The following is a 27,662-nucleotide window of genomic DNA, read 5'->3' on the forward strand; positions in this document are numbered from 1 at the left end:
GCCTTCCCGCCGACGCCCCGGCCTCCTGGGGTTCCGGCCCCAAGCCCGGCTACACCTGGGTCCCTGAAGGTGGCTTCTCCTCGGTTGATGGGGGCGGGGACTTGAACTCGAGACCCTCAGGGACTTCTGGTCACAGAGGTCGCAGTAGGTAGGCAGGGACTGGGGCGCTCAGGTGCACCCCTTTGAGCTGGGTGTCCCTGAGCGTCCTCACTCTGCTTCTGCAAGTCGGCCTGGGGGAATGCGACACCGTGTCCCTGGCACAGGCAGGTGAAATCGCGGAGAAGCTGGGCAGCGGGGAGCCAGCAGGGGTGTGGGGCGTGGCCTTGCACTGCAGCCCTCTGTGTCCTGTCCCCCCCATTCCACCCGGGGCCTGGGCCCTGAGGCCCCCATGGCTGGCCTGGAGTGGGGAGGAAAGGTGAGGGAGGCCACCCCGGGGCACCAGGCTCAGGTGTGCGGGAACCACGTGCGGGGAGTTGAAGCCTCCGCAAGTTCGTCTCCATTTCATCCCAGCTGGGGAACCCCTGCGGTCGGGACAGCACCTTACGGTCACCGGCTGGGGCTGAGGGAAGAGGGCAGGGAGGGACCGGAGAGAGGGGGCTCTGAGGCTCTGCGAGGCGGACCCCAGCTGGCCTCCCCGGCTCTGCGAGGTGGACCCCGGCTGGCCTCCCCTTGCCCTGCGAGGTGGACCCTGGCTGGCCTCCCTGGCTGGCCTCCCTGGCTCTGCGAGGTGGACCCTGGCTGGCCTCCCCCTGTGCTGCGAGGCGGACCCTGGCTGGCCCCCCTGCCCTGCCAGGTGGACCCCGGCTGGCCTCCCCTTGCCCTGCGAGGTGGACCCTGGCTGGCCTCCCTGGCTGGCCTCCCCGGCTCTGCCAGGTGGACCCCGGCTGGCCTCCCTGGCTCTGTGAGGTGGACCCTGGCTGGCTCCCCCTGTCCTGAGAGGCGGACCCTGGCTGGCCTCCCTGGCTCTGCCAGGTGGACCCCGGCTGGCCTCCCCTGTCCTGAGAGGCGGACCCCGGCTGGCCTCCCGGTGGCCCCCGCCCCCTCCCCGTGAGCTGTTCCCTTTAAGGACCGACTCCCAGCCCCGGGAAATTCCTGAACCCAGCAGCCGGCAACCACACACCCGAGAGGGCTGGGCACCAGATGAAAAGCCTCCGTGGAGCCCGGCCCCTCCTGGGACGGCCTCGGAGCCGGCGAGTGCGGGGCCTGCTGCCGCGGGGCCCCCGGGCCTGCCAAGGTCCCCGGCACGCGTGTGCGCCTGAGCCAAACAGGTTTTCTAAGTTTTTCTGGTTTGCTCTGGGCTCGCGCTGAGCGACCCGCTGCCGTCGTCCCTCTGGGAGATGTGCTGTGCCAATGACTAATCCCAGCTGTGCCGAGATTGGTGTCAGCTGTCACCTGCTCAGCGCCGAGACCCGAGCCCAGTGCGAGTGAGGAGAGACCGGCGGCTGCAGCCCCGCCCTGCAGGGCCTCCGCTGCGGATCAGCCAGAAGCTTCCGGCTGCTGCCAGGGCCACTCTGTCCTCCCTGCGGGCGGCTGGCATGCGGCCAGCGCAGTGAGTGCCCCCGTCGGAGGGCAGCTGCCTCCCCGCCAGCCCAGCGGAGCCCCTGGATGGAGCTGGGGACCGGAGCCCCTCATGTCTGCCCTGCTGACGCTGTGTGTCCTCCTCCTGCCCCTGGCAACCCCTGGCCAAGGTGCCCAGCGCTGGGAGCCCTGCACAGGTAGGGCCGGGACGTGGGTACTGGGTGGGTGGGTGCCACGCTGCCACGGACACCGTGCGAGGCCACGGGGTGTCCGGCGGTCGGCAGCCCCTGGAGACAGGTGGCGGTGGGAGGGACCGGGGCGAGTGCTGGCAGGGTGGGGACGCGTCTCCCAGAGGCAGGCAGCACCCGAGGCCTCCCGCAAGTATGTGCCTGCTTGGCCTCCCGGGAGAGGCCCTGCACCTGCTTCAGGAATGAGCACACGGCAGCCCCCAGCCTGCACTGGCAAAGCAAAGGCCGGGGCCGAGGGTGCCCGGCTGCCTGTCCCCCAGAGCACTGGATGGACAGGCAGCCCAGCCCCAGCGCCAGAGCCCAGCGCCCCCACAAAGGGTTGGGGATAGGCATTGGGGGTTAGGGTTCAGGGTTCAGATTAGGGGTTAGGCGTTGGGGGTTCAGGTTAGGTGTTGGGGTTAGGATTCAGGTTAGGGGTTAGGTGTTAGGGGTTCAGGTTACGTGTTGCGGTTAGGGTTCAGGTTCAGGTTACAGTTAGAGGTTGGGAGTTAGAGTTCAGATTAGGGCTTAGGTGTTGGGGTTCGGGTTTGGGTTAGGTGTTGGGGGTTTAAGTTTGGGTTAGGGGTTCAGGTTTGGGTTAGGGGTTAAGTGTTGGGGGTTTGGGTTTGGGTTAGGGGTTTGGGGTTAGGTATTGGGGATTTGGGTTTGGGCTAGGTGTTAGGTGTTGGGAGTTTGAGTTTGGATTTGGGTTTGGGTTAGGTGTTGGGGGGTTAGGGTTCTGGTTGTATGTTGGGATTGGTGTTGGGGGTTAGAGATTTGGGTTTGAGTTAGGGTTGAGGTTGGGGTTAGGTGTTGGAGTTCGGGTTTGGGTTTGGGTTAGCTGTTGGGGTTCAGGTTTGGAGTTTGGGTTTGGGTTAGGGTTAGGTATTGGGGTTGGGGTTAGGCGTTGGGTGTTGGGGTTGGGGTTAGGCATTGGGGGTTGGGTTCATGTTAGGGGTTAGGGTTAGAGTTAGGGGTTATGTGTTGAGGTTTCAGGTTCAGGTTGGAGGTTGGGTTAGGGTCAGGGGTTAGGTGTTGGGGTTTGGGTTTAAGTTGGGGTTCCTAGGGGTGGGGTTCTGGTTGGGGTTAAGTGTTGGAGGTTTGGGTTTGGGTTTGGGTTAGGCACTGAGTGTTGAGTTTGGGTTAGTTTTCCTGTTGGCCTCCCTGACTTGGAGCTGGGTTCGGCTCCCACAGCAGATGGGGCAGGGGTTTTTCTGACTGCTGGCTTTGGCACCCTGACATTGCCCTTGAGAGTTGACCAGTGAGCCCACTCCTCAAATCAGCATTCCAGCAGAGGAGCAGGGAGGCCGTAAAGGCGTTAGCAGAGGTGCGGGGAGCGGATCTGGGGTGTGGCTCTGGTTGAAAGTCCTCATCCCGGGCTCCCGGGAGCCGTCCACGTCCCTGTCACACCCGGGGCCACCGCTCTGCTCTCCCAGCTGGCGGCTGGGGTGGGGCCCCCACGCTGCTGTCACCAGGCCCCGGGGGAAGGGGGAGTGGCTGCTTGCCTGTGGGCACTGGGGGGCTGCACCTGCCGCAGACCGCCTTGAGCGGGACGGCTGCGCGCACAAGGCAGGAGCAGGCCGACTTCTCACCCGGCACTTCTCAGCCACGAAGGCTGGGCCGTGGCCTCCTCGCTCCCTGCTGGGGCCCACCCGGTCCGGCGGGGCCTCGGGGGGCTGCGGTCGCCAGCACAGGCCGTCCTCCTGGCAGGGCGTGAGTCACAAGCATGTATCTTCATGTTGCCCTCAGCGCCGTGAACAGAGCCCGCCTGCACGGTGATAATAAAGGTTATTTATAAAGGCCGCCTCCTCTCCCCGGAAGGCACAGGGCGCATAGTTAGAAGATGACCCAGTTCTGAGCAGCAGGGACGAGGCGCGGAGATAAGCGCCCGGCAAGGGGTGCTGAGCTGCGTCTGGAGCCCTCCCAGGAGGCGGCCGTGGCCGGCAGATGCCACCTGGTCCCACCGGGCGCGAGGCCCACGGCAGGGCTTCCACTGCAGGCTCGGTTCCTGCGTGACCCGAGGCTCCGGGGCCCCGGGCCGTGTCTGCAGTCACAGACATTGTGTGGGTGGCACACGTGATGGGCAACGTACAGGTGTGACATTCTGGTCTGTGACACGCATGATGCATGACATGCATGTGTAACACTCTGGTCTGACACGCGTGGTAGATGACATGCAGCTGAGACATTCTGGTCTGTGGCACACATGATGCATGACACACATGTGTAACGCTCTGGTCTGACACGTGTGGTGGACGACACACAGCTATGACATTCTGGTCTGTGACACACATGATGGATGTGTCCCGGGCTGGGTGTCCAGGTGTGTCCAGGGCAGTGTGTTCAGGTGTACCTGGGGCTGCGGGTCCAGTTGTGCGCAGGCTGGGGGTCCAGGTGTGTCCAATGCTGGGGGTCCAGTTGTGCCCAGAGTGGGGGTCCAGGTGTGCAGGGCAGGGGTCTAGGTGTGCCCAGAGTGGGGGTCCAGGTGTGCAGGGCAGGGGTCTAGGTGTGCCTGCCCGGTGGGCAGCAGAGGGGAGCCGCCGTTTCCCCTGCGCCGTAGGGAATGCTGACTGGGAGCCAGGGAGCTGCTGGAGGCCACAGTGGCTCAGGGAGGGGCTTGGGCCAGGGCGCAGGTGCCAGCCAGAGTCCAGGAGGCGGGGGCTGCGGAGGGCCAGGGTCGGGCCGAGAGCCAGCAGTCACGGGTGAGGGCCCGTCACAGGCAGGCGGTGCGGCCAGTTTGCAGATGGTCAGCTGAGACTGGGCGTCTGACCAGCCTCTGTCACTGGACTCTGCTGGAGGGCGGGGCCAGGTGTCCCTGGGTCTGCAGACTGGCAGGTGGTCAGCTCGGGCATTCACAGCCGCAGGAGCAGGACCAGGTGTTCTGATGGGGCCCTGGCCCGAGGACCACGCAGCTGCCCCAGTGAGCCGGACCCTGCGGCCTGGTGACAAAGGCATGGGTGTAGCCACTGAGAGTCCAGCTCTTGACTGGGGGTGGCATGGGGCGTGTTGGGGTGGGGGGGATCCTGGCCGTCCAGCAGGGACGAGTGGGCCATGGGCGGGGGCGGGGGAGGCTGGGCCTGTGCCGCTGGGGGGACAGCCAGGAAGCCTCAGGACCTCATCTGCCCGGCACCTCACTCGCTGCCCCCTCCCCCAGCCTGGGACACAGCCCCACGGGCCCCACGGGCCAGAGCCCAGCACAGGCACAGCCAGCATCGGGGCAGGGGGGCCCCGAACTCCAGGAGCTGGACAAAGTGGGGGAAGAGACTGACAGATTTGCATTTTACTTTTTTTTTTTTAATATTTATGTACTTATTTGAGAGAGTGACGTGGGAGGTGGGGAGGAGAGGGGCAGAGTCCACCCACCGTTCACCCCCAAATGCCCCCGGGGCTGGGGCTGGGCTGGGGTCTGGCTGGAGCCAGGAAGCAGGAAGGCAGGCTATGTCTCCCACCTCGACCCACCCCACCTAGACCTCACCACCCCCCACCCCCACACCTGACCCCTCCCACACGCTGCCCCCACCCACTGTGCCCCCACACCCTCACCTGGGCCCCACCCCAGCACCTGGACCGCCCCCACACAGCTAAGCCCCACCCACCCCACCTGGACCCCGCCCCTCGCTGCACGCCGCCCCGCCCGTGCCAGCACCCCCGCCCTGCTCTGCTGTTCACCCGCCCGTCCTCAGGGCTCCCAGCCTGGAGATCTCCGGGCACGGGGGCGCCCTTCCCTTCCCCACGTGCGGGCCCAGGGTCTCCAATACGATGACACCACTTGCCACCCCGCCCTGCGCAGCCCACGACCCCTCCCCAGGAGGTGCTCCGGGCTCTGGGGAGAGGGGCTGGGAGTGGGGACCAGCGAGCGTGAGAGCCTGCCCGGAGCAGATGCGGGGTGACCCATGCTGGCACCTCCTCCCCTTCCCACTCCACCGCCCCTCCTGCCAGTGCCCCGGGGAGAGAGCAGGGTCAGATGTCCACTGCCCCGCTGCCCTGGGATGTATGAGGGGTCCTGTTTGCTGCCTCAGGGGGCCTCGCTTTCACAGCAGGCACTGTCAGGACCCTGGAGGGTCTCTTCTCCCTGCTCATGGGCCTTGGGAAGGTCTATGCTGACCCCCACCCCATAGCCCCCAGCCCGCAGCCTGGAGCCCCTCTCCCGTGGTGCCCAGCAGGGCCAGGCAGGGGAGATGGCACCGGTGTGGGTGTGGAGCAGGGACAGCAGGTTAGCCAGCAGTCCTGCTTGGAGTGAGGGCCAGGCTGGGCACGCGGGGCCTGGCCTGGGCTTTGGGCTCTGTCCCCTGACCTCTGTCCCAGGCAGGCTGGGTCTGGGGCTGCGGAAGGGGGGCTGCTGTTGACCTTTGGGGCCCAGCAGAACGGCCCCGCCTCCTGCCCCGCTGGGCAGCCAGACCAGGAGAGGGAGCACTTGGGCCAGGTGCCGGTCAGCTGGATGGGCCCTGGAGAAGCCAATGCCGAACCCAGAACCCCGGGGCCGCGGCACCGCCACACTGGGGCCAGGGAGGGCAGTGGGGGTCCTCGATCTCCAAGGCTGCGGGAGCCGGGGTTCTGCCAGCCCAGGGGCTGGGAAAGACGGCATCGGTGCTCATGCCGGGGACGGGGCCTCCCCAGCGGAGAGAAGCGCCAGCCACAGGTCAGAGGGGACAGAGGGCAGAGGGCTGGGCGGCCGCAGGTCTTGCTGTCACTCACGGCTCGGGCAGCCTCCCTCTCCTGTTCACCTTGCGTGGAGGTGGCAGGTGGAAGCTGCGGGTGCTGGGGTGAGAGGTCACGGGGCTTCTGCCCTGAGACCTGGGCCAAAGTGTGGGTGGGGAACGGACCCGGAAGCCGGGAGAGGCAGGGGTGGGAACCTGGCGTGGCAGGGCCGAGGGACATGCCGGTCAGCAGCAGGACTGTCCCGAGGAGAGGCCGCAGCAGGCGGGGCGGGAGCAGGCGGGGCGGCAGAGCAGGGACACGCAGGAGGCCGGGCGGCAGCAGCTGGGCTGGCAGGAGGGGGCGGGCACGCAGCAGGCGGGCCTGCACACGGGGCGGCAGAGCAGGGACACGCAGGAGGAGGGTCTGCAGCAGGACGAGGGGCAGGGGCTGGGCTGGCAGCACGAGGGGCGTGGGCAGACGGGCACACAGCTCAGGGGCCTGCAGCAGAGGGTCACACGGCTGGGCTGCTGGCAGGGGTTGGAGCAGCAGGACGGCTGGCAGCTAGACTGCTGGCAGCAGGGGGCGTGCAGGAGCTGGTGCACACTGACTGGCAGCTCCCTGGGGCGCAGCACCCTCATTAGCACTGGTTTACCCCCCCCCCCCCCGCAGTGCTACCCGGCTCACAAACGTGTCCAGCTGTGCTGGGGCGTGGCTGGCAGGTCCAGGCCAGGACTCCGGAGGTGGAGGTCGAGCCAGGGCTTATGAGCAGCTCTTGGTGGGCTCTCGGCTGGCCTCGGGGGCTGAGGCCAGGGCTGGGCTGGGGCCAAGTTGGATTCTGTGCTTCCGGGGCAGCTCTGGGTGCAGGCCATCGCCCTCCTGTTGTGTTTGTCACCAGGTCCCACGTCTGTCCTTTTGCAGTGAGGCCCACTGGCCCGGTGGCTGAGCCCAGGCGTGCGCGGCCACAATGGCCCTGCCCGGGAACCTGCCCGGGAAGGAAGTTGGAGGTCCTGCTTCTCTCCCACCCATGCAGCCCTTCCCATCACGCCCTGCTGGGAGCTGAGCCCAAGTGCCCCGTCCACGGCCCCGCCCAGCCCCCTGCAGTGGCCACCGCTGCCATGACCGATAAATGCCCCAGTGAAGTGGACGTCGGCGTCCTCCCCCAAGGAGACAGTGTCTCCAGGGGCGGCGCACTGCCCGGGCTGGCCGCAAGCTGTGTGTGCACCAGGGGCCAAGCGGGACGGCTCTGGGAGGTGTTCCGCGAGGGTCTCCCCGCTCAGCCCCAGCCCCCGGCCCAGGGCCCCACCGTGGCTGGACAGGCGTCCTGGCTGGAGCACTTGCTGTGCAGGTGCAGCTGCGGCTCCTCTGGGTGACGTCCTGGCCCAGGGTGGTCCTGTCCGGAGCTGACGCGGGGGATGCCCTTCCGATTCTGACAATGGGGCACTTGGGCTGCTGGCACCCCGGGTGGGGGTGGGCGAGAACAGAGGCGGGGGCCGGGAGAGGCGGGCCCACGGGTTGGGGACTGGGAGGCTGTCTGGGGGCCTGGGAGGCTGTCTGGGGCCTGGGACTTGGCGGGGGGCAGTGGGGGCGGGAGGGCTGGGAGCCCCTGGGTCTCCGCCATGTTCCTTAGGCGCGGGCGGTTTATGCTGTCCGTGCGGATGTTGCACAGTTAGCGTGATGCGTTGAACCAGGCTGCTCGGGAGCTGTCTCTGCAAAGCTCACGGCGGCGGCCCTGGGAGTCTCACAGGGGTGGTTTCCAGCAACAGGGCTCTGAGCCGAGGGGCAGGAGCCCCCTTCTGCCTCTGCAGCCTCGAATGGCCCCGGCTCCTCCCTTCTGTGTGCTCGCTCTGCCGCCCTCTCACGGGGACCGGGATCCTGAGACCAGCCTGGAGGGTCCTGTGCCCTGGGGTCCCGCTCAGGTGCTGGGGGTGGGGCGAGGACGCCCTTACTCAGCCACCACACCCCCCTTCCCAATGGCCGGCGCCACCTGCTGTGTGCGGCTCCTCCTGCTGTGTGCGGCTCCTCCGTCCACCCGCCTCGCCCCTGGTGTGGCCTGGGCGACCGTGGCCGGTCAGCTCTGCAGGACGGGGTCACGGTCAAACCACACTGTTTGAGGGCTGTGTGGTTCGTCAAGGTCGGCCACTCTCACGGTTGTTCCTTTGGCCGCGTGGCAGCATTGCACTTGGCGTGAACCCGAATCCTGGCCTGCATTTAACTGGGGAGCTCCGGGGGCGGCCGTGGGCAGGCGCCGCAGGCTCCAGGTCCGCCGCGTTCACTGTGCTGGCCCCAGACTTCCTGGCCCTCAAGTGCCTCTGACCCAGCCCCTCCCCGTGCCCCCCCGGCCTCCGTTTCTCTCCTCGCCAGGCGGATCCTGGATCACAGGGCAGCGTCAGGAGCCTCTGCCCACTGAGCCTGGCCCCCTCCCTCCAGCCCTTCCAGGCTGAGGGACTTCAGGGAGGGGACATCCCCGTGCCTGGGGTGGCTCTCTGCTTGCACAGCCGCAGCTGCGTGTCCTTCGGGTCGGGTTCCCGTGACCGTCCTCTGTGACTGGTCCCCTACTGGACGAAGCACACGGGTGCTTCCCAAGAGAACCCCGTGGCAGGGTCTCTGGGCACGAGGCACACACCTGCCCCGTGGACAGGGCCTGGCAGCCTGGCCTGCTCTGGGAGCTGGGCCCAGGGCCCCTGTCTTGCCTGGTCACCCCTGCAGTTGCCCACAGCCACTGAAAGCCACCCCGAGTGGGGGAAATGACTGTGGACAGGGGCGGGGACAGACCCCAAAGGCCTCTGCAGAAGAGGCACAGCTCAGTGGTGGGTGGCAGTGCTGGGGTGGGGCTGAGACCAGCAGCCTGGGTCAGGAGAGGGAGGGCAGGAGAGGCGGGTGCTGGGCTTCAGAGGAGCGGAGGCCATGGTGGGCGTGGCCTGGAGGCCAGCAGGGAGAGGCTGCAGGGCCCTGGTCAGAGCCCGGAGGTGGGGGAAGGGTGATCCACAGAACACACGGAGAAAGAGGAAGAGGAGCAGAGAGACGCACCGGGAATGCAGGGCTGGCGAGTTTTGGGGGTGAGGTCAGAGTAAGGGACGTGAGGTTGACCCCAGCAGTGACCGAGCTGGTCAGGGCGGGCCTAGGCAGCGCCTGGGGCGGAGGAGGGCTGTGCTGTCTCGGGTGAGATTTGGCCCCTGGCCGCCGCCGTGCTCCCGGTCCAGCTCCCGGCTAAGGCACCCAGGAAGGCAGCAGGTGACCTGGAGGGGCTTCTGGCTTGTGGCCTAGACCTGGCCGTTGTAGCCGTCTGGGGAGTGAACCAGTGGATGGAAGATTTCTCTCTCCCTCTCTTTCTCTCTCTCTCTCTCTCTCTGCCTTTCTCTCCACCCCCCAGCACCAGGCCTTTCAAATCTCAAATCTATCATCTATCTATCTATTTATCTATCTATCTATCTATCATCTATCACCCATCATCTATCATCTGTCTATCTTTAGGAAGAGAAGACGTGGCCGCCATGCTCAGGTGGCACGAAGCACCCTCAGCCCAGGGCCCGGCCCGCGGTTCTCTGTGTTACAAAGCTTCAGGCCTCTGTGACCTGGGCAGGAGCCTCAGACCGGGGTCTGTGGGGCGGGGTGGGGGCTGGGCTGCCTCTGGGCAGGGGGAGGTGGGGACGCTTGGGCAGCCCGGTGCTGGGCACTGTCCCAGGGCTCCAGACCCTCATGGCCCAGGCAGGGGCTGGGCTACAGGTGGGAGGAAGAGCCTGGTCCTTCCTGGTGGGGGACTTGTGTCCTGCCAGCCCCAGTCCCAGTGTGGAAGGCGGGGGCTCCCCTGGGACAAGCCTGGGGCAGCCTTCCCGTGCCCGGGCCCCCCCCTGGAGCAGGGCTCCCTGGGTCAGCTGTGGGGGGTTGGGGCCGCCGATGCCCTGTTGACCCCTCCTGGGTCTGGTACGGTTCCTGCAGGGATAGAACTGGGCACGCGGCCAGCCCAGGTGTGTGCCCAGGGGGTCCTGCGGGAGGGCTGGGGAGAGGCAGCGAGGGCCTGGAGGCCGCACCTGCTTCCTCGCCTCATGTCTGAACCGGTTAGGAAGTCGACCAGAGCGCAGGGAGAGGGCTGTGGGCTCGCACGCAGGCGGCTTTATTCAGTTTCCAAGCAGGCTCCTCACGCGGGAACGGGGTGCACGGGGGCCTAGGGGGAGTGAGCCCACCGAGGCCTGGATGTGACAGTGGCCACAGGCTGACAGGGACGGGCAGCAGGTGGACCAGGGTCACGTGGCCTTCGATAGGATCTCCTGCAGTGCTAAGAGGGGCTGGCTCTGCGTCTCACCAGGACGCGCAGATAGAGAGGTGCTTGAGAGTGGGGGTGCCCATAGGGACCTGCTGGCCTTGGGGAGCACGCCGGTCAGCAGCAGGACTGTCCCGAGGAGAGGCCGCAGCAGGCGGGGCGGGAGCAGGCGGGGCGGCAGAGCAGGGACACGCAGGAGGCCGGGCGGCAGCAGCTGGGCTGGCAGGAGGGGGCGGGCACGCAGCAGGCGGGCCTGCACACGGGGCGGCAGAGCAGGGACACGCAGGAGGAGGGTCTGCAGCAGGACGAGGGGCAGGGGCTGGGCTGGCAGCACGAGGGGCGTGGGCAGACGGGCACACAGCTCAGGGGCTTGCAGCAGAGGGTCACACGGCTGGGCTGCTGGCAGGGGGAGGGGCTGCAGGATGGCTGGCAGCAGGGGGAGGAGCTCCCAGAGCAGACGGGCACACAGGAGACGGGCACACAGCTCAGGGGCCTGCAGCAGAGGGTCACACGGCTGGGCTGCTGGCAGGGGGAGGAGCAGCACGAGGGCTGGCAGCTAGACTGCTGGCAGCAGGAGGAGGAGCCCCCAGAGCAGACGGGCACACAGGAGACGGGCACACAGCTCACGGGCTTGCAGCAGAGGGTCACACAGCTGGGCTGCTCGCAGGGGTTGGAGGAGCAGCACAAGGACTGGCAGCTAGACTGTTGGCAGCAGGGGGAGGAGCTTCCAGAGCAGACGGGCACACAGGAGACGGACACACAGCTCAGGGGCCTGCAGCAGAGGGTCACACAGCTGGGCTGCTGGCAGGGGTTGGAGGAGCAGCACGAGGGCTGGCAGCTAGACTGCTGGCAGCACAGGGGCGTGCAGGAGCTGGTGCACGCTGACTGGCAGCTCCCTGGGGTGCAGACGAGGGTCACGGAGGGGGCTGGGGCGCAGCAGCTGGGGGCGCAGCAGGGGGGCTCGCAGCAGCTCTCTGGGCAGTCGTCCACCTGCCAGGAGTCGGGGCAGGGGTCACAGGAGCCGGGCATGCAGACGTTGCTGCCGTAGCTCAGGTTGCTGGAGCAGACGGACATGGTGGAGGCGGCCGTGGCGGGCAGTGAGCTGGGCAGGGGTGAGTGTGAGTGTGAGGAGGGGTGAGTGTGTGAGTGAGGGAGTGGGCACCTTATATACCTCCCAAGGGCGTGTGTGTTTTTCCAATGAGAGCCTCTTCCGTGTTGTTTTTGGAGCCATTCCCTGAAGACGCTCACCACAGGCCCATGCAAATAAACTTCCCGGCTGGTGGTGCCGCGCACGTCTGCTGGGGGTGGGGCTGGGGTTTCCAGGAAGGAAGACGGCACCCAGGGTCGAAGACCCAGGGAGCGCGGAACCCTTGTCCACTCCGTGCCCTGCAGGAGCAAACACGGAGCTGCCTCAGGGCCACCACGGCTGCTCCTGCGGACTAAGCTGCCCAGGGAGCCCAGGAGGGGCGTCTCCCAGACCCCTGCCCACATGGGTAGCCATGGGGTGGCTGGGTCGGGCTCCGGGCGTGCTCCGTCTCCTGGACCCGGTGAGACACAGGTGTCGAACGTCTCCTCCCACTCTGTAGAGTCCCTTCGCTCTCTGGGTCACGTGCTCCGACTCAGGAAAGTCCTGAATTTTGACAAAGTGTAATTTAGTTATTTTGGTGCTTGTGTTTTAGTGTCCTATTGAAAAATCCACTGTCAAGTCCAAGTTCACCAAGCCTCTCTCCAATGTCTTCTAAGGTTTTGTGGTTTTAGCTGTGACGTTCAGGGCATTGAGCTAAGCTTCATGTTTGGGTGAGGGGGGTCCAACGCCACCCCTTCCCGTGTAGACATCTGGGGTCCCCAGGCCACCTGCTGAGGGGAGACGCTCCGCCCACGAGGGGTCTTGCCAGAATTAACTGGTCGTCAGCGTGTGCGTTTCTGGCCTCGCGGTCCCGTGCCTTGGTGTGAGTGCCTTTCTCCCGTCAGCGCTGTGGCGATGGCTATCACGCGTACGAAGCTTTGGCGTGAACGGAAAGTCGGACTTCCAGTTTTGCTCGATTCTTAGAATTGACTGTTCTAGGTCTCTGTTAATCTAGAGAAGTTGAGGACCGTTTTCTCACTTCTGGAAAAAAGGCTGTTGCGGTGCGGCAGGCAGCGCCGAGAGTGTAGAAAGCGTTGAGAACTTTCGTCTGAGCCGTGAGTCCCTCCGAGCCCGGCGCGGCTGCCTCCCCCGCGTCTGGGTCTTGACTCCAGCACTGCGTTCTGGTCGCGAGTCTGTCACTGGTTACGTTTGTCCGGATATTTCATTATTTTGGACATCGTTACGAAAGAAGTTGCTTTCCTCAGTTCCTTTCCCGATTGCGCGGTACTGGCGTGTACTGGCGTGTACTGGCGTGTACTGGCGTGCACGTGAAGCTTTACATTCCGTAATGACAGCTCCAGCAGCTTCCGGGGGTCTGTGCGATTCTCTACAGATCGGGGAAGTCACCAGCAAACGGGTCACTTCCAGCACCTTGCCCGTGTGTGTGTGTGTGTGTGAGCGTGTATGTATGTCTGTGAGTGTGTGTGTCTGTGAGTGTGTGTCTGTGAGTGTGTGTATGTGTGTGTGTGAGTGTGTGTATGAGTGTGTCTATATGGGTGTGTGTATGTGTGTGTATATAAGTGTACATGTGTCTGTGTGTGTACATGTGTATATGTGTACATGTGTATGTATATGTGTGTACGTGTGTGTATGTGTGCCTGTGTACGTGTGTATGTGTACACGTGTATGTGTGTGTGTGTGTGTGTGGTGTGTGTGTGTGTGTGTGTGTGGTGGCCCTCACTAGACCTCCAGTACTATGTTGGGCGGCAGTGGGGGCAGTGGAAGAGTCTCCCGTTCGTCGTCTCCCGTCCCTGACCTGATGAGGACAGCGTTCCAGCACAGGCACTAAGCGTGGGGACAGCTGTGGGTGTTTCATTAGGAGCACTTTGAGGCCGGCGCCGCGGCTCACTAGGCTAATCCTCCGCCTGCGACGCCAGCACCCCAGGTTCTAGTCCCGGTCGGGGCGCCGGATTCTGTCCCGGTTGCCCCTCTTCCAGGTTAGCTCTCTGCTGTGGCCTGGGAGGACAGTGGAGGTTGGCCCAAGTGCTTGGGCCTTGCACCCCATGGGAGACCAGGAGAAGCACCTGGCTCCTGCCTTCGGATCAGCGCGGTGCGCCGGCCGTAGCAGCCACTTGGGCGGTGAACCAATGGAAGGAAGACCTTTCTCTCTGTCTCTCTCTCTCACTGTCTAACTCTGCCTGTCAAAAAAAGAGAGCACTTTGATTCCTAGTTTTCTGAGGTGTCTTTTTTTAAATCGTATTGGATTTTGTCAAAGGTTTATCTGCAGCAATGGAGAAGATCGGCTGCCCCCCCCCCCATTCTGTTAATGTGGCTGCTTGATGGCATTGGTCTTTTTAAAAAAAGATTTATTTATTTATTTGAAGTTCAGAGTTGCAGAGAGAGAAAGAGAGAGAGAGAGAGAGAGAGGTCTTCCATCTGCTAGTTCACTCCCCAGTTGGTCACAACAGCTAGAGCTGGGCCGATCCAAAGCCAGAAGCCAGGAGCTTCTTCTGGGTCTCCCACAGGGGTGCAGGGGCCCGAGGACTTGGACCATCTTCCACTGCTTTCCCAGGCCACAGCAGAGAGCTGGATTGGAAGAGGAGCAGCTGGGACTAGAACTGGCGCCCACATGGGATGCGGCACTGCAGGCAGCGGCTTTACCCGCTACGCCACAGCGCCGGCCTGGACACTGATCTACAAGGCTGGACCATCCTTGCGTTCCTGGGACAGACCTCACGCGTCCGTAATGTGCGGTTTTTCAGTGAGCTGGTGGACTCGGTTTGCTAGTTTGTTGTTGAAGATTTTCACATAAATATTCATAATGTGTGTTGGTCTATAACTTCCTTCCCTTTTGAGTTTTAGTGCCGGGTCATGCTGGCCTCATAAAATGAGGTAGGAAGTGTTCCTTGTTCTATTTTTTGGAAGATCTTGAGAAGGGTGGGCAGCTTAATCTGCTACCCCACGACACCAGGCCCCACTTACTGTTTTTTTAAGAGCTCACTGTTTAATTCCTAGTTTCCCTGTCCGAGTGGTGGCCATTGTGGTTGGAGATGGCTCTTCCGATTCTCCCATTTGAAGACGCTCACTGAGGCCTGCCCACCCTCCCGTGGGCCGGGGCTCTGCGGAGCTGCTGTGACTCAGATGGTCTCAGGGCTGCCCAGACCTCGACTTCCCTGTTGGGCCGCTGGGGAGATGCTGTGTCCACTGCTGAAGGTGCAGGTTAACGTCCCCGCGGCACTGCGGGGCCGTTTCTCGCTGCTTCCTGGGTGTGGGGACCGCTGCTGTCTGGTTTGTGTGTTTGCGGTTCTTCCTGGCGACCCGGCTCTGCCGTCGGCACACGATAGCTGCGAGTGCCGGAAGGTGGCAGTTTACAGACGAGCGGCTCCTTGGTGGTGTCTCCGGATCTCACGGCCTTGGTGTGTTGATGGAGACTCGAAGGTCGGCCCAGCAGAGTCAGCTATAGGCAGTGGCATGGACAGCACGCTATCAACACTCGAGAGCGCCGCAGACACAGGGGAGTGCCTCCTTTGGCTGTCAGCTCTGCTCCCTGGGATCCAGAAATGGACAAGCCAAGTCCAGCCCCTCCTGAACTTGGGGTGGGCAGAGGGGCTCGAAGTGACCAGGTTCTAAGACGGAAGGGCCGTGTCAGCGGCTGCCCCGACCAGCGGGGAGAGCAGAGTGGGGAGGGAGAGGTAGCGCGGGGGGAGGGGCGGGAGGGAGGCAGGAGGACGGAGGGGCCTTTGGACTGGATCACGTGTTCAGCAAGTCTGCTCTTCATGTCTGATGGCGAGGCGAGAGTCCGTGTGGAAGCGATGACCACAGGGGACAGAAAGCAGGCTGCTGGGTCCTGAGCACAGCCGCTCCCTGTGCCGTTCTGCCGCCCGCCAGCCGCCGGTCGGCCCCAGGCCAGCTTCCCCGCTGCTGGTGAGCGGCTGAGGCTGGGCCGGCCTGGCTCCGGCTGCAGGTGACTCCTGTTTTCCTCTGGGGAAGTGCTTGTCGGCCTCGCCGCCGCCTCTTCCTCCCGACCAGTCAGGATTTCCCGGTGACTTTTCCCGGTGGGCATCACCGAGTCCCCCCCTCCGTGCCCGAGTCCTGTGTTCTGGGCCTTGCCTTCCGCACGCACGGGCGGGGTGATTCCGTCCCGCCCCGCAGTGTCCCCACCCCCATCCTCTGTGGGACGCTCTCACCAGAGGTGGCGTGGGTCATGTATGGGTCTCATTTCCTCGCACATTCTCACATCACCTGGGGGTTCTGTCCTGAGCCCCAGGGCCTGCCCAGCCCCCCTCCCAGCCCCTGGGGGTTCTGTCCTGAGCCCCAGGGCCTGCCCAGCCCCCCTCCCAGCCCCTGGGGGTTCTGTCCTGAGCCCCAGGGCCTGCCCAGCCCCCCTCCCAGCCCCTGGGGGTTCTGTCCTGAGCCCCAGGGCCTGCCCAGCCCCCCTCCCAGCCCCTGGGGGTTCTGTCCTGAGCCCCAGGGCCTGCCCAGCCCCCTCCCAGCCCCTGGGGGTTCTGTCCTGAGCCCCAGGGCCTGCCCAGCCCCCCTCCCAGCCCCTGGGGGTTCTGTCCTGAGCCCCAGGGCCTGCCCAGCCCCCCTCCCAGCCCCTGGGGGTTCTGTCCTGAGCCCCAGGGCCTGCCCAGCCCCCCTCCCAGCCCCTGGGGGTTCTGTCCTGAGCCCCAGGGCCTGCCCAGCCCCCCTCCCAGCCCCTGGGGGTTCTGTCCTGAGCCCCAGGGCCTGCCCAGCCCCCCTCCCAGCCCCTGGGGGTTCTGTCCTGAGCCCCAGGGCCTGCCCAGCCCCCCTCCCAGCCCCTGGGGGTTCTGTCCTGAGCCCCAGGGCCTGCCCAGCCCCCTCCCAGCCCCTGGGGGTTCTGTCCTGAGCCCCAGGGCCTGCCCAGCCCCCTCCCAGCCCCTGGGGGTTCTGTCCTGAGCCCCAGGGCCTGCCCAGCCCCCCTCCCAGCCCCTGGGGGTTCTGTCCTGAGCCCCAGGGCCTGCCCAGCCCCCTCCCAGCCCCTGGGGGTTCTGTCCTGAGCCCCAGGGCCTGCCCAGCCCCCTCCCAGCCCCTGGGGGTTCTGTCCTGAGCCCCAGGGCCTGCCCAGCCCCCCTCCCAGCCCCTGGGGGTTCTGTCCTGAGCCCCAGGGCCTGCCCAGCCCCCCTCCCAGCCCCTGGGGGTTCTGTCCTGAGCCCCAGGGCCTGCCCAGCCCCCTCCCAGCCCCTGGGGGTTCTGTCCTGAGCCCCAGGGCCTGCCCAGCCCCCTCCCAGCCCCTGGGGGTTCTGTCCTGAGCCCCAGGGCCTGCCCAGCCCCCCTCCCAGCCCCTGGGGGTTCTGTCCTGAGCCCCAGGGCCTGCCCAGCCCCCTCCCAGCCCCTGGGGGTTCTGTCCTGAGCCCCAGGGCCTGCCCAGCCCCCCTCCCAGCCCCTGGGGGTTCTGTCCTGAGCCCCAGGGCCTGCCCAGCCCCCTCCCAGCCCCTGGGGGTTCTGTCCTGAGCCCCAGGGCCTGCCCAGCCCCCTCCCAGCCCCCCTCCCAGCCCCTGGGGGTTCTGTCCTGAGCCCCAGGGCCTGCCCAGCCCCCCTCCCAGCCCCTGGGGGTTCTGTCCTGAGCCCCAGGGCCTGCCCAGCCCCCCTCCCAGCCCCTGGGGGTTCTGTCCTGAGCCCCAGGGCCTGCCCAGCCCCCTCCCAGCCCCTGGGGGTTCTGTCCTGAGCCCCAGGGCCTGCCCAGCCCCCTCCCAGCCCCTGGGGGTTCTGTCCTGAGCCCCAGGGCCTGCCCAGCCCCCCTCCCAGCCCCTCCTGGTTTTCAACGCACATCTCAGGCGCTGTGTGGCCGACCGTTACTTTCTCTGCCTCGGAGCAGCCTGTCCCTGCCGCGTGGGCTTCGTGTATTCGGGAATCGCGTTGAGTGTGGTTCCGACTTTTTAGAAAGCTGTTCCCTGTGCCTTGGTCGCCTGTTTGCTCGGGTATGTTTTTGTATCGGTTCACCTGGTCTCTGTCAGGCTGCTGCTTCCCGCTATGCTGGGGCGGGGAGGGGTGGGCTGTGGGGCTCTGTGGTGGGGCCCGGGACGGGGGACGGTCCTGTCCTCCGTGGACTGCACGATGGCACAAGAGCTGGAAGCCCACACGCCACAGTGAGAGACGGGTGGACGTGGGGGCGCCAGGAGCTCCCTAAGGCCTAGGCCCAGGGCGGGTGCTGGGCTCCGGGGCAGCACACTCTGGGCTCCCGGGCAGCACACTCTGGGCTCCGGGGCAGCACACTCTGGGCTCCGGGGCAGCACACTCTGGGCTCCGGGGCAGCACACTCTGGGGCTCCCCTGACAGTACACTCTGGGGCTCCCCGCAGCACACTCTGGGGCTCCCCGCAGCACACTCTGGGCTCCGGGGCAGCACACTCTGGGCTCCGGGGCAGCACACTCTGGGGCTCCCCGCAGCACACTCTGGGGCTCCGGGGCAGCACACTCTGGGCTCCGGGACAGCACACTCTGGGGCTCCCCGCAGCACACTCTGGGCTCCGGGGCAGCACACTCTGGGCTCCGGGGCAGCACACTCTGGGGCTCCCGGGCAGCACACTCTGGGCTCCGGGGCAGCACACTCTGGGCTCCGGGACAGCACACTCTGGGGCTCCGGGGCAGCACACTCTGGGCTCCAGGGCAGCACACTCTGGGCTCCGGGGCAGCACACTCTGGGCTCCGGGACAGCACACTCTGGGGCTCCCCGCAGCACACTCTGGGCTCCGGGGCAGCACACTCTGGGCTCCGGGGCAGCACACTCTGGGGCTCCCGGGCAGCACACTCTGGGCTCCCGGGCAGCACACCCTGGGGCTCCCGGGCAGCACACTCTGGGGCTCCCGGGCAGCACACCCTGGGGCTCCCCGCAGCACACCCTGGGGCTCCCGGGGCCAGTGGGGGCCTGTGGGCCCTGTCATCCCCTCCGCCCTCTGCCTTCCTTTTAGCCCAGGTCATGGAGCTCCACAGCGGCTCCTGTTGGCTACCCGGCCCACGGTGCACGCGGTCTCCCTGGTTTGCAGTGCACGTGGTCTCCCCGGTTTGCGGTGCACGTGGTCTCCCCGGCCCTCAGAGCACGTGGTCTCCCCATCACCCGGCGCATGTGGTCTCCCCAGCTCTCAGAGCTCATGGTCTCCCCGGCCCCCGGTGCACTGGTCACGGGTGGTCTCTCTGGTTTGCGGTGCACACGGTCTCTCCGGCTCGGCAAGCGCACTGTCTCCACGCTGCCCAGTCCATCTGCGGAAGCCCCTCCCCCTTGGTGCTCTGACGCAGCCTCCCTGAGGCCGGATGGGCCCCCGTCCGCGTCTGCACCTTGGAGAAAGGTGGCTTTCCCCTGACTGCGCCTGTCCACTTGCGTGGCAGGGACCGGCGGCCATGGTTCACTGCCCCTTCCAGAGCAGCAACCCCATTGGTGCCGTCTAGTTTTTTTTTTTTTATTTAGTGAAAAATTTATTATTTTATCTACTTAACCATTAACTACTTTTGTTTTCATAAAGAGAAGTTGGAAGAACTAAACAGTGAGTGTCACGTGACCAACCCTGGATCCCACTGAGATCCAGGCGTGGCCACACCCCCAGACCCCTTCAAGACCCTGGAGGTGGCCGGCCTCACACAGCCCCTCTCTGCCCCTGCCGTCCTGTCATGCCCTGTCCTGGGACGTTCTGCAGCAGGAGCCACGTCCCCTGGCCCTGGAACCCCGTCTACAGGGGCTGGCAGCGAGCTCCCTGGTGCCGCCCCCCCCCCCCCCCCCCCCCCGTGGGGCAGACACAGCGCTGCTCCCTTCGTTGCTAAATTGCACTTCACTGTGTGACCAATATGCAGTCACCCGGGGTGGACACTCGGGGCGACCCAGTTTTTCTGTCACGGACACAGAAGACCATGCGTACTTTTCTCTCAGAACCTTCAGCAGCCGGAAGCCGAGACCATCGCCAGGGGCCCAGTGACTGGATTTTAGGGGCCCCTGCACCTGCAGGGCTGGAATCTGTCACACTGGCCCCAATCCAGCCTTCAGGGCAAACTCGCTGAGCCGCATTTCCATTGAAAGCTGCTGATGGGAGCGCCCGGGCGTCTGTGTCCCCTGGCCGCTGGTCTCTCCTGGCCCAGGGTCCCTGCTCTGAAAGCCCCCTGGGAAACCCAGCACAAACCACCTGTGGGGATTGCGGCCCTCAGCTGCCACTCTCCCGGAAGGGCGTCCCTGACACCCTAGGGACAGTGGTGTCCAGGGTCAAGCACCAAGGACCAGACTCCTCCTGGCGGCATCACACTCAAGGGAGCCAGGGCCACGAGGCGCGGCTCTGGGCAGACACAAGGCAACAGGAACTGAGGCAGGAAGGTTTTCTTTCCTTTTCAGTGATGGCTGAGCTTCCATGGGTACGAAACTGGGAGAGTCTAGAACTCACGGGGCACAGATGAATCACTGTGATTAGTGATAACCGGACAGAAAGTTTCTGTGGCCAGTACTGGAGACCTGACCATCCACACAACCTGTCTGCAGCAGGTGGGGCTGCCGCAGCTGGCCGGTCTGCACCAGCACAGGGCGGGGGGGCTGGCGGCACCCAGAGCCCCCGGGCACGCAGCAGGCCGCCTGCAGGGCTGGGCACGCAGCAGGCCACCTGCAGGAGGAAACCTGACCCCAGGCACAGCACAGCACAGCACAGCACAGGGACTGACAACCGCAGGGCCCCAGGCAGGGGGTGGCCACAGCACACGTGGGCCGGTGAGCAGAGCCACACAGCGGGGTGGGGGCAGCAGCTCTGGGCTGGGCGGCAGGCGGTGGGGACGCTGCAGAGGGAGGCAGGGCAGGAGGGCGGGCAGCCCTGGAGCAGCTGGTGTGGCCCAGCGGGGCTGGGTGGGGGCAGGGCTGGTCTGCAGGCTGCTGCCCTGGCGGCCTTTGTCCCGAGGCCTCGGGTGACCCGGAGCTTCCTCCTGTGGCCGCGGCTTTTCCTCCTCTGCCCGGTCCTGGTGACCTTTCTGCTGTTTTCCTGCCAAGGCCACGGGGTTCAGGGCAGCCTTTCCTGCCGGGGCTCCCCGAGACTCAGCAGCCCCCAGGGGGATTTTGGGGCTCTCCCAGTGTGGGTGCCCTGCCCGGGGTCCCCCCATCCACAGTTACCCTCCTTGACCAGGAACCCAGTGCCAGCACGGCCTCCCCTGCAGAGCCAAGCCCAGCTCCTCCCCTGGAGGCACCGCATCAGGAGTCACAGCCTCGCCGTGTGCGTGTATGAGCGTGTGTGTCTGAGCATGTGCGTGAGTGAGCGTGTGAGTGTGAGTGCAAGTGTGTGCGTGTATGTGAGCATGTACGTATGAGCATGCGTGTATGTGAGCGTGTGTGTATGAGCATGCGTGTATGTGAGCGTGTGTGTATGAGCATGCGTGTATGTGAGCGTGTGTGTATGTGAGTGTGTGTGTATGAGCATGTGCGTGTGTGTATGAGCATGCGTGTATGATCATGCGTGTATGTGAGCATGTGTGTGTATGTGAGCGTGTGTGTATGAGCATGTGTGTATGAGTGTGTGTATATGAGTGTGTGTATGATCATGCGTGTATGTGAGCATGTGTGTGTACGAGCATGCATGTATGTGAGCATGTGTGTGAGTGTGTGTGTGCGTGTGAGTGTTCTTGCAAGGTGGGACTTGGAACTTCCGTCGTTCTTTCTCTTGGAGACGTCTCGTGCGCTTTCCTTCCGGGCTGGCTGTCGCAGGCGTTTCGCTCTGACAACCCGTCCCTGGTTTCCCTTCGCTCTCGCTCCCTCCTGAGGCTGGCTGAGGTCTGCTGCTGTTTCTTCAAGCTCATCGACGTGCACGTGGATTTCAGCAGCCGCAGCTTCCCGCTCTGGAATCCCATCTCTTCCACCACCTTCCCTTCTCTGCCGACTCCCCGTCCGTCCGCTCTCTCGTGCCACGCATGTGTCCCTCTCACTCTTGAGTAGCGGTTCCTTTGCTCTTTGAACACGGCTGTAGTAACTGTGTGAGGCAGCTGTGTGTGCCTGCAGCCGTGTGCCCCTGCAGCCGTGTGCCCCTGCAGCCGTGTATTCCTGCAGCCGTGTGTACCCATGCAGCCATGTGCCCCTGCAGCCGTGTGCGCCTGCAGCCGTGTGTGCCTGCAGCCGTGTGTCCCTGCAGCCATGTGCCCCTGCAGCCGTGTGCGCCTGCATCCTCATGCAGTAGGCGGTCTCTGCTGCTGGTGTGAGAAGCTATGCAGGGCGGGCTCCTGCTGCCGGGTTCTGCTGACTGCGCACTGCGGGGAGCACAGCTCAGGGATGCGGGGCGCTTGGTGGGAGGGCTGCTGGGGTATAATCTGCCCCCTTGGGTCTTCTTGGCTTTACAGTGACGTCCATGTCTGGTTCTCATCCCGAGCTCGTGGTCTGAGCTTGAGGTCTGCTCCAGTGCAGAGGAGAGATGGAATCCGGGCTTGTCGCTGGCTCAGGACTGACGAAGGCAGGTTCCTGTCAGGGACGGGCTGCCCTGGCCACGCAGGTCACGGCGGCAGCAGGTCCTCCCCGCCTTCCGTCTCACCCACTGCACGGTCGCCTGTGCCTCTGTCGGGGTAGTGGGGCCTGGGCGCGGAATCCCCGGCGCGTGCTCGGGGACTCTCCCCACCGTGGATGAAGGGCGTGGGGCTGGGGTGCGGTGCCTTGGGGGCTTCGATGGGAGCCACGCCCCACCACAGCGCTGGCCTGGCTGGGATGTGGGGGTGCTGCCCGGTGAGCTGCGCTCTGCCTCGTAGGACTCCTGCCTGCTACGGCACCCTCCCCTCTGCGTTCCGTTCTCAAGCCTCTTGCTGTCGGGGGCCTTCAGGGGGAGTCGATCCTCGTGTGCGTGCGGCCCTTGCTTCATGGGGGAAAGTGCCAGGCGGGCAGTGGTGATGGCCACGCCACCCTCCTGGCTGTGGGGGCGTGAAGGACAGCAGGGCAGGGCCAAGGCCCGCGGGCAGCTCCGAGCACCCTCACGCAGGTCCGAAGTGACCTGGGCTGCACCGTGGCCCCGTGACGGCGCTGGCCTCACGGGCGCTCACATGGCTGCTGAGCTTGGCCCTGGCACAGCCCCTCCCGGTATCCACCAGCCCAGCCTCCTGCCCCGGCCCCCTGCGGGACCCCCATTGGCTCTGGACCCCGCTCGGTCTGGCCCGCTCCAGGGAGCCGCGTCCCCACGCGGGAGGTCAGGGGCCCTTGTTGCACCTTGGTTCCCAGCTAAGTGGCTTTCTCAGGGCTCACAGCCACGGCCAGTTCCACGAGGCTCATGGCTTTCCTCCCGCTGGGCAGCCAGTGGACCCCTCTCTCCTTGTCCACGCCTCCTGTGGAGCGTCCTGGCCCTGAGAGGAATAGAAACGCTGGTCGCTCAGGACCCTGTGACACAGATGAAGTCCTGGAGGCCCTCCTGGCTGGAAGCCCTCAGGTGAACGCCAGGTGGAGGCGGAAGCCTTGTGGGGCCCGTGGAACGCCGGGGCAGGGCTCCAGGGGCGCACGAGCAGGAAGAGGCAGGTTAGTCATGCAGCTGGGGCCAAACACAACCCAGCAACGCGCACAGCAGCCGGAGAAGCCCAGGAAGACGGCCGGAGGGAGCAAAACCGGGAAGGCAACACGCGGCCGAGCGTAAAGGGGCCCAGGGAAGCAGAGTGGGCAGCGCCGCCGTCCCCCGCGCCCCATCATGTGCCACACCAGCTGCTGCTCAGGCTGCCCGCCGGCCTGCTGTGCGCCCACGGCTGCCAGGCTGCCTACTACGTGCCCGTGAGCTGCAGGCCCACTGTGTGCGTGCCCGTGACCTACAAGTTGGCTTTGTGCGTGCCCGTGAGCTGCAGGCCCGTCGTGTGCGTGGCCCCCTCCTGCCGGCCCTCTTGCCCCTCCCTGCTCTGCAGCACGCCCACCTGCTGCTGACCTCACCTCCGCGCCCCTGCACGTGATGGGGCCACACCTGGCCCCCTGGGCCCCAAGTGCTGCAGGTGGGTGGATGGGAACGTGCCCTCTGACCTCTGGCCAGGCCGTGGCTGTGGCCTGCACCCCTGCCCGCCGCCTACACCTCTGCCCGCCCTGCCTGCCTCCGGGGAAGTCCGTCTCTAGCCCCATGTGAGTCAAATAAACCAGCACTCCCAGCTCCGTGCTGCCTGTCTGCTCTTCCTTTTAAAAATCTTTATTTTCATTTTATTCGAAAGGCAGAGAGACAGAGGGAGAGAGACCGAGAGACAGAGAGGGATCTTCCGTCTGCTTCTTCACTCCCCAAATGCCCACAATAATCGGGACTGGAACAGGAGCCAAAGCTCCACCCAGGTCTGCTCTGTGGGCGGCAGGGACCCGAGTGCTTCAGCCACCACCTGCTGCCTCCCAGAGTCTGAGTCGGCAGGAAACCGGAATTAGCAGTGGGGGGCCGGGGCTCGAACCAGGCGCCCAGGGTGGGATGCGGGCGCCCGGCGGCCCCTCCGCGCCGTCTGTAAGTCTGGGTCTCCTGACTTTCCCAGTCAGCCCCTCTCCAGGGTGCCGTGTGCCGAGGCTCCTCGGAAGGCGGGGGCCAGCTGGAGGGACTCCAGCCCCGGGGCCCTGGTGCACGTGGCTCCCGGCAGGGCCTCACTCTCCGGCGGTGGCGGTGTGGCCTCACCGGTGCTGGCGAGAGGACAGCAAGCTCTGGCTGATGGTGCCGCCGCCGCCGCCAAGCCGCGGGGGCTGGCTTCCTCCTCTGTGCGGGGGCAGGCGGCGTCCTGCTGGGGCCGCGCTGGGCTCCTGGGACCCGGGCTTGCCGATGCGGGACTTCTGGAGCACGTGCGCCACCCTGGTTCTCCGATGCCCGCCGTTTGCTGGTTGATTGGTGAACAGTTACTACTGTGATAATCACGCATTCTGTGCTGGCTGGCGTGGGAGCCAGAAACAGTGCTTCCTTCCTGGGCAAACACTGCCGGTGCCCCGTGGCTCCCGGGGCGGAGCCGGGTCCGAGCCCGCGTGTGGCTGAAACACGCGCTTCCTAACTCGCTGCGGGGCTGGCAGAGGCCTATGCGACCCTCGTGGGCTGTGCCTGAGTCCGGTTTTCGCTGCTCCCCCAACAGTCGGCAAAGGCAGCCAACTTCGTAAAGCAAGACGTTCTACTTCGCTCACAGCTTTGGAGCTGCAAACGCCAGCTTGGCGGGAAGGTTCCCATCGGCCACCAAGCAGAACGGGAGGCAGGGCCAAATCCGGGTTTTATAACCAAGCTCTGTGACAGCCATGCGCCCAGGAAGCCCCCGTCACCCGAGGACCCCCCTGGGCCCAGCTCCTGCACGCCTTAACTGGATTAAGTTCCAAGTTCTTAGCAGTATTATGGCTTTGAATTTTTCAAAAAATAAACTCTGTGGCTCCATTTCTCATGAACTCCAGAAATTAGCTAACTTACGGGGGGGAGGGGGTCAGTCCCCAGGGCGCCCACTATAGTCAGGATCCAGACACACGAGCCAGGTCTGCAGTGTGGGTGGCAGGGGCCCAGCACTTGAGCCGTCACCTGGTGCCCCCCAGGGTGCACGGTAGCCGGAATATGGAGTCGGGAGTGGGGCTGGGAGAGGGGCACCCCAACCTGTATCTCTTTTTCTTCTTTTTAAAAATATTTATTTATTTATTCAAGAGGCAGAGATACAGAGATACACACACACACACACACACACTTACCTACACACACACATACCTACACACACACAGATCTTCCATTTCCAAAATGTCCAACCAGGCCAAAGCCTGAAACCCCATCCAGGTCTCCCACGTTGGTACGGGGCCAAGCACTTGGGCCATCTTCCACTGCTCTCCCAGGTGCATTAGCAGGGAGCTGGATCGGAAGTGGAGCAGCCGGGACTCAAACTGGTGCCCATAGCCTGCCCACCACAATGCCAGGCCCCCAACCGATGTCTTAAGTGCCAGGCCAGATGCCCCCCAACTTCGGGGTCTTAAATCCTGCATGAGTGTGGGGGCCAAGTCATACTCAAACCTCAGCAACCGCCCGGTTCTCACAGGCAACACTGGATCCGCCCAGGCCCCAGGGTCCCGGAGTCTCGGCTTGGCCGGGCATTGCCTCCCATGGGGCCCTGCGGCAGCAGAGGCCCAGGCTGCATCCTTCCCCAAGACAACGGCAGGACGGGCACAGCGGGCCACGTCCGTTCCAGAAGGAGTCGGAGTATGGCACAGAGCAGGACCAAAACCCAGCCTGGCGAGCGCCAGACCCTGCAGGTGCCTGTCCAGCCCCGGGAGGGGGACTGGTGGGGCCTGGGCGCCCACGCTGCCCTGCCCGGACCCCTGCTTGGGTTCCCACAGGCTCTGCAGCTGCATTGCCCTGGTGGGGACCTGCGTTGGCTCCGCCCTGCGACAGTTCTCTGCCCGGGCCCCCAGGGTCTGAGAGGCCTTTGAAATCTGGGCGGAGGCCTCAGAGCTCTGCAGCTGCACCCTGAAGGCTGCGGGCCTCCCGGGCGTGTCTGGTATGCCGTCACGGCTTTCCTGGGCGGGGCTCATGCTGCCTGCACCCCCACAGCTCCACTAGGCGTCGCCCCAACAGGGACTCCAACCTCGCAGCAGACTCTGCCCGCCCCCCCACTTCCCTTGAAATCCCGGTGGTTTCCGTGACCCCAGGACTGCTGCCTCTGCACACCTGTGCAGCCTGCAGGGCCTCTGGGCTGAGGGCAGGGAAACCCGAGATGGCCGCGAGCTTGGAGAGGGCCCTGGGCTTTCCGGGAGGAGGGAAGCCTGAAAGCCTCCCGAGGCCTTGAGGTCTTATCCCATTGTCTGCCTTTGACCTGAGCAAGCAGCGTCTCCGCCTCACTGCAGAATTTCCAAATCTCCCTTCTGCTTCCTTTCTTCTTTTTTAAAAAAGATTTATTTCTTTGAAAGGCAGAGTTACAGAGAATCAGAGGCAGAAGCGACTCCTCCATCTCTGGTTCACTCCGCAGCCACACGTGGGTCAGGCTGCAGCCAGGAGCCAGGAGCCAGGAGCGTCTTCCAGGTCTCCCACGCGGGCGCAGGCGCCCAAGCACTGGCCGCCTCCCACTGCTCTCCCAGGTGCACCCGCAGGACTGGATGGGAGTGGGGCAGCCGGGCCTCGACCCAGCGCCCTGTGGAATGCTGATGCTGCAGGTAGCAGCTTAGCCCGCTGTGCCAGGGTGCTGGCGCCTGTTTCCTTTCCGACCACACCTTCCAGCCGTAGCCCTGGCTCCCGCCCCTGCCGCATGCAGCTCCGAGCAGCTGGGCCACAGCTCCATCAGGCGCAATGGGCCAAGCGCTCCTGTCTCAGGAACTGGGCAGGGAAACCCCTGCGTTCAAACAGGCCCCGGAGACCGTGGGGGATCAGGCAGTTGATCACGCCTGCGGGCTCAGCGGGACCCATTTCCCGAGAGCTGAGCCACACTCAAGTGTCTCCCGCTGTTTCTGGGTTCATCAGCATCGCACCCTGGCCGTCACGGCCCTGCTGGGCTCAAATCGCAGCCCGCGTGACTCAGGACCACACTCCAGTGTTTGTCAGAGACGGGGCAGATTCGCAGGGCCGACTGCTGGCTGGAGTTCCGGAAGCAGCGCCTAGGCACCGTCCCTCCCTGGCCCGTTTCTCCCCAGGGGCTGCCTTGAGTCGAGCCCCTTACTGCTGTTCTCACGAGTAGGCAGACATGCGGAATGGCTGTGAGGACATTGCTGCCCGGGTGGCGTCTCACCTATGCCGTGGTTCCAACGTGGGGAGCTTTGGACCAGCCTCAGCCAGAAGCGGGGGCAGGCAGCCTGGACACCCACACATATGTGTGCACACACATGCCCATGCACGGCCCAGATACCACATGCACACACATGCGGGCTCGTGGATGGGCACCCAACACACACACATCAACCACACGGACACCCACACCCACTCCCCAACATGGGAGGTGTGAGCCCGAGAGCAGAGGCCCGGGCCAGGCCTGCACAGCCCCCGCCCTGCAGCACGGGCCCTCAGCCCCCACCCCTCCCCCAGGGCTAGCTTCCCGAGTTGGCCCCTTCTCTGGAAACTGCTCAA

The 27,662-nt window shown here is 65.1% G+C and overlaps 2 protein-coding genes and 1 pseudogene across 5 annotated transcripts in view; 2 read left to right on the top strand and 1 right to left on the bottom strand.

Annotated features, from left to right (window-relative positions):
- Positions 1-1,086: 1,086 nt before the first annotated feature.
- TSPEAR (thrombospondin type laminin G domain and EAR repeats) overlaps positions 1,087-27,662 on the top strand; it is a 155,952-nt gene continuing 129,376 nt past the window's right edge. Inside the window, exon 1 of one of the 2 annotated variants that reach the window (XM_070071766.1) lies at positions 1,087-1,715. In XM_070071766.1, the coding sequence (XP_069927867.1) occupies positions 1,631-1,715 (85 nt within the window). In that variant the 5' untranslated portion in view covers positions 1,087-1,630. The remainder of the gene's footprint in view (positions 1,716-27,662) is intronic. The other variant, XM_051839927.2, reaches the window with a different exon arrangement.
- LOC100343532 (keratin-associated protein 10-7-like) lies at positions 5,891-11,793 on the bottom strand. Of its 3 annotated transcripts, none has more exons than XM_070073112.1 (2): positions 10,862-11,793; positions 5,891-6,764 (listed from the first exon to the last, which is right to left on the bottom strand). In XM_070073112.1, exons 1-2 carry the CDS (start codon positions 11,713-11,715, stop codon positions 6,629-6,631), a joined length of 990 nt encoding a protein of 329 aa, XP_069929213.1. In that variant the 5' UTR covers positions 11,716-11,793; the 3' UTR covers positions 5,891-6,628. The 3 variants fall into 3 exon arrangements, with proteins under 3 accessions (XP_069929213.1, XP_069929214.1, XP_017195270.2); XM_070073113.1 differs by having other exon boundaries at positions 5,904-6,830; positions 10,832-11,792; XM_017339781.3 differs by lacking the exon at positions 5,891-6,764 and having other exon boundaries at positions 10,327-11,790.
- On the top strand, positions 21,896-25,113 carry LOC127489034 (keratin-associated protein 12-1-like; annotated as a pseudogene).

This window comes from Oryctolagus cuniculus, chromosome 4 (assembly GCF_964237555.1).
Source record: "Oryctolagus cuniculus chromosome 4, mOryCun1.1, whole genome shotgun sequence".
NCBI lineage: Eukaryota > Metazoa > Chordata > Mammalia > Lagomorpha > Leporidae > Oryctolagus > Oryctolagus cuniculus.

What these genes read in the sequence shown, in the direction of transcription:
- LOC100343532 (XM_070073113.1), bottom strand. Translation starts at nt 11,715, where the DNA reads ATGTCCGTCTGCTCCAGCAACCTGAGCTACGGCAGCAACGTCTGCATG. An exon ending in TGCCGCCCGGCCTCCTGCGT is followed by an intron (nt 6,831 to 10,831) that starts GTCCCTGCTCTG and finishes CTGCCAGCCCAG; the next exon opens with CCCCTGCCCCTCGTCCTGCT.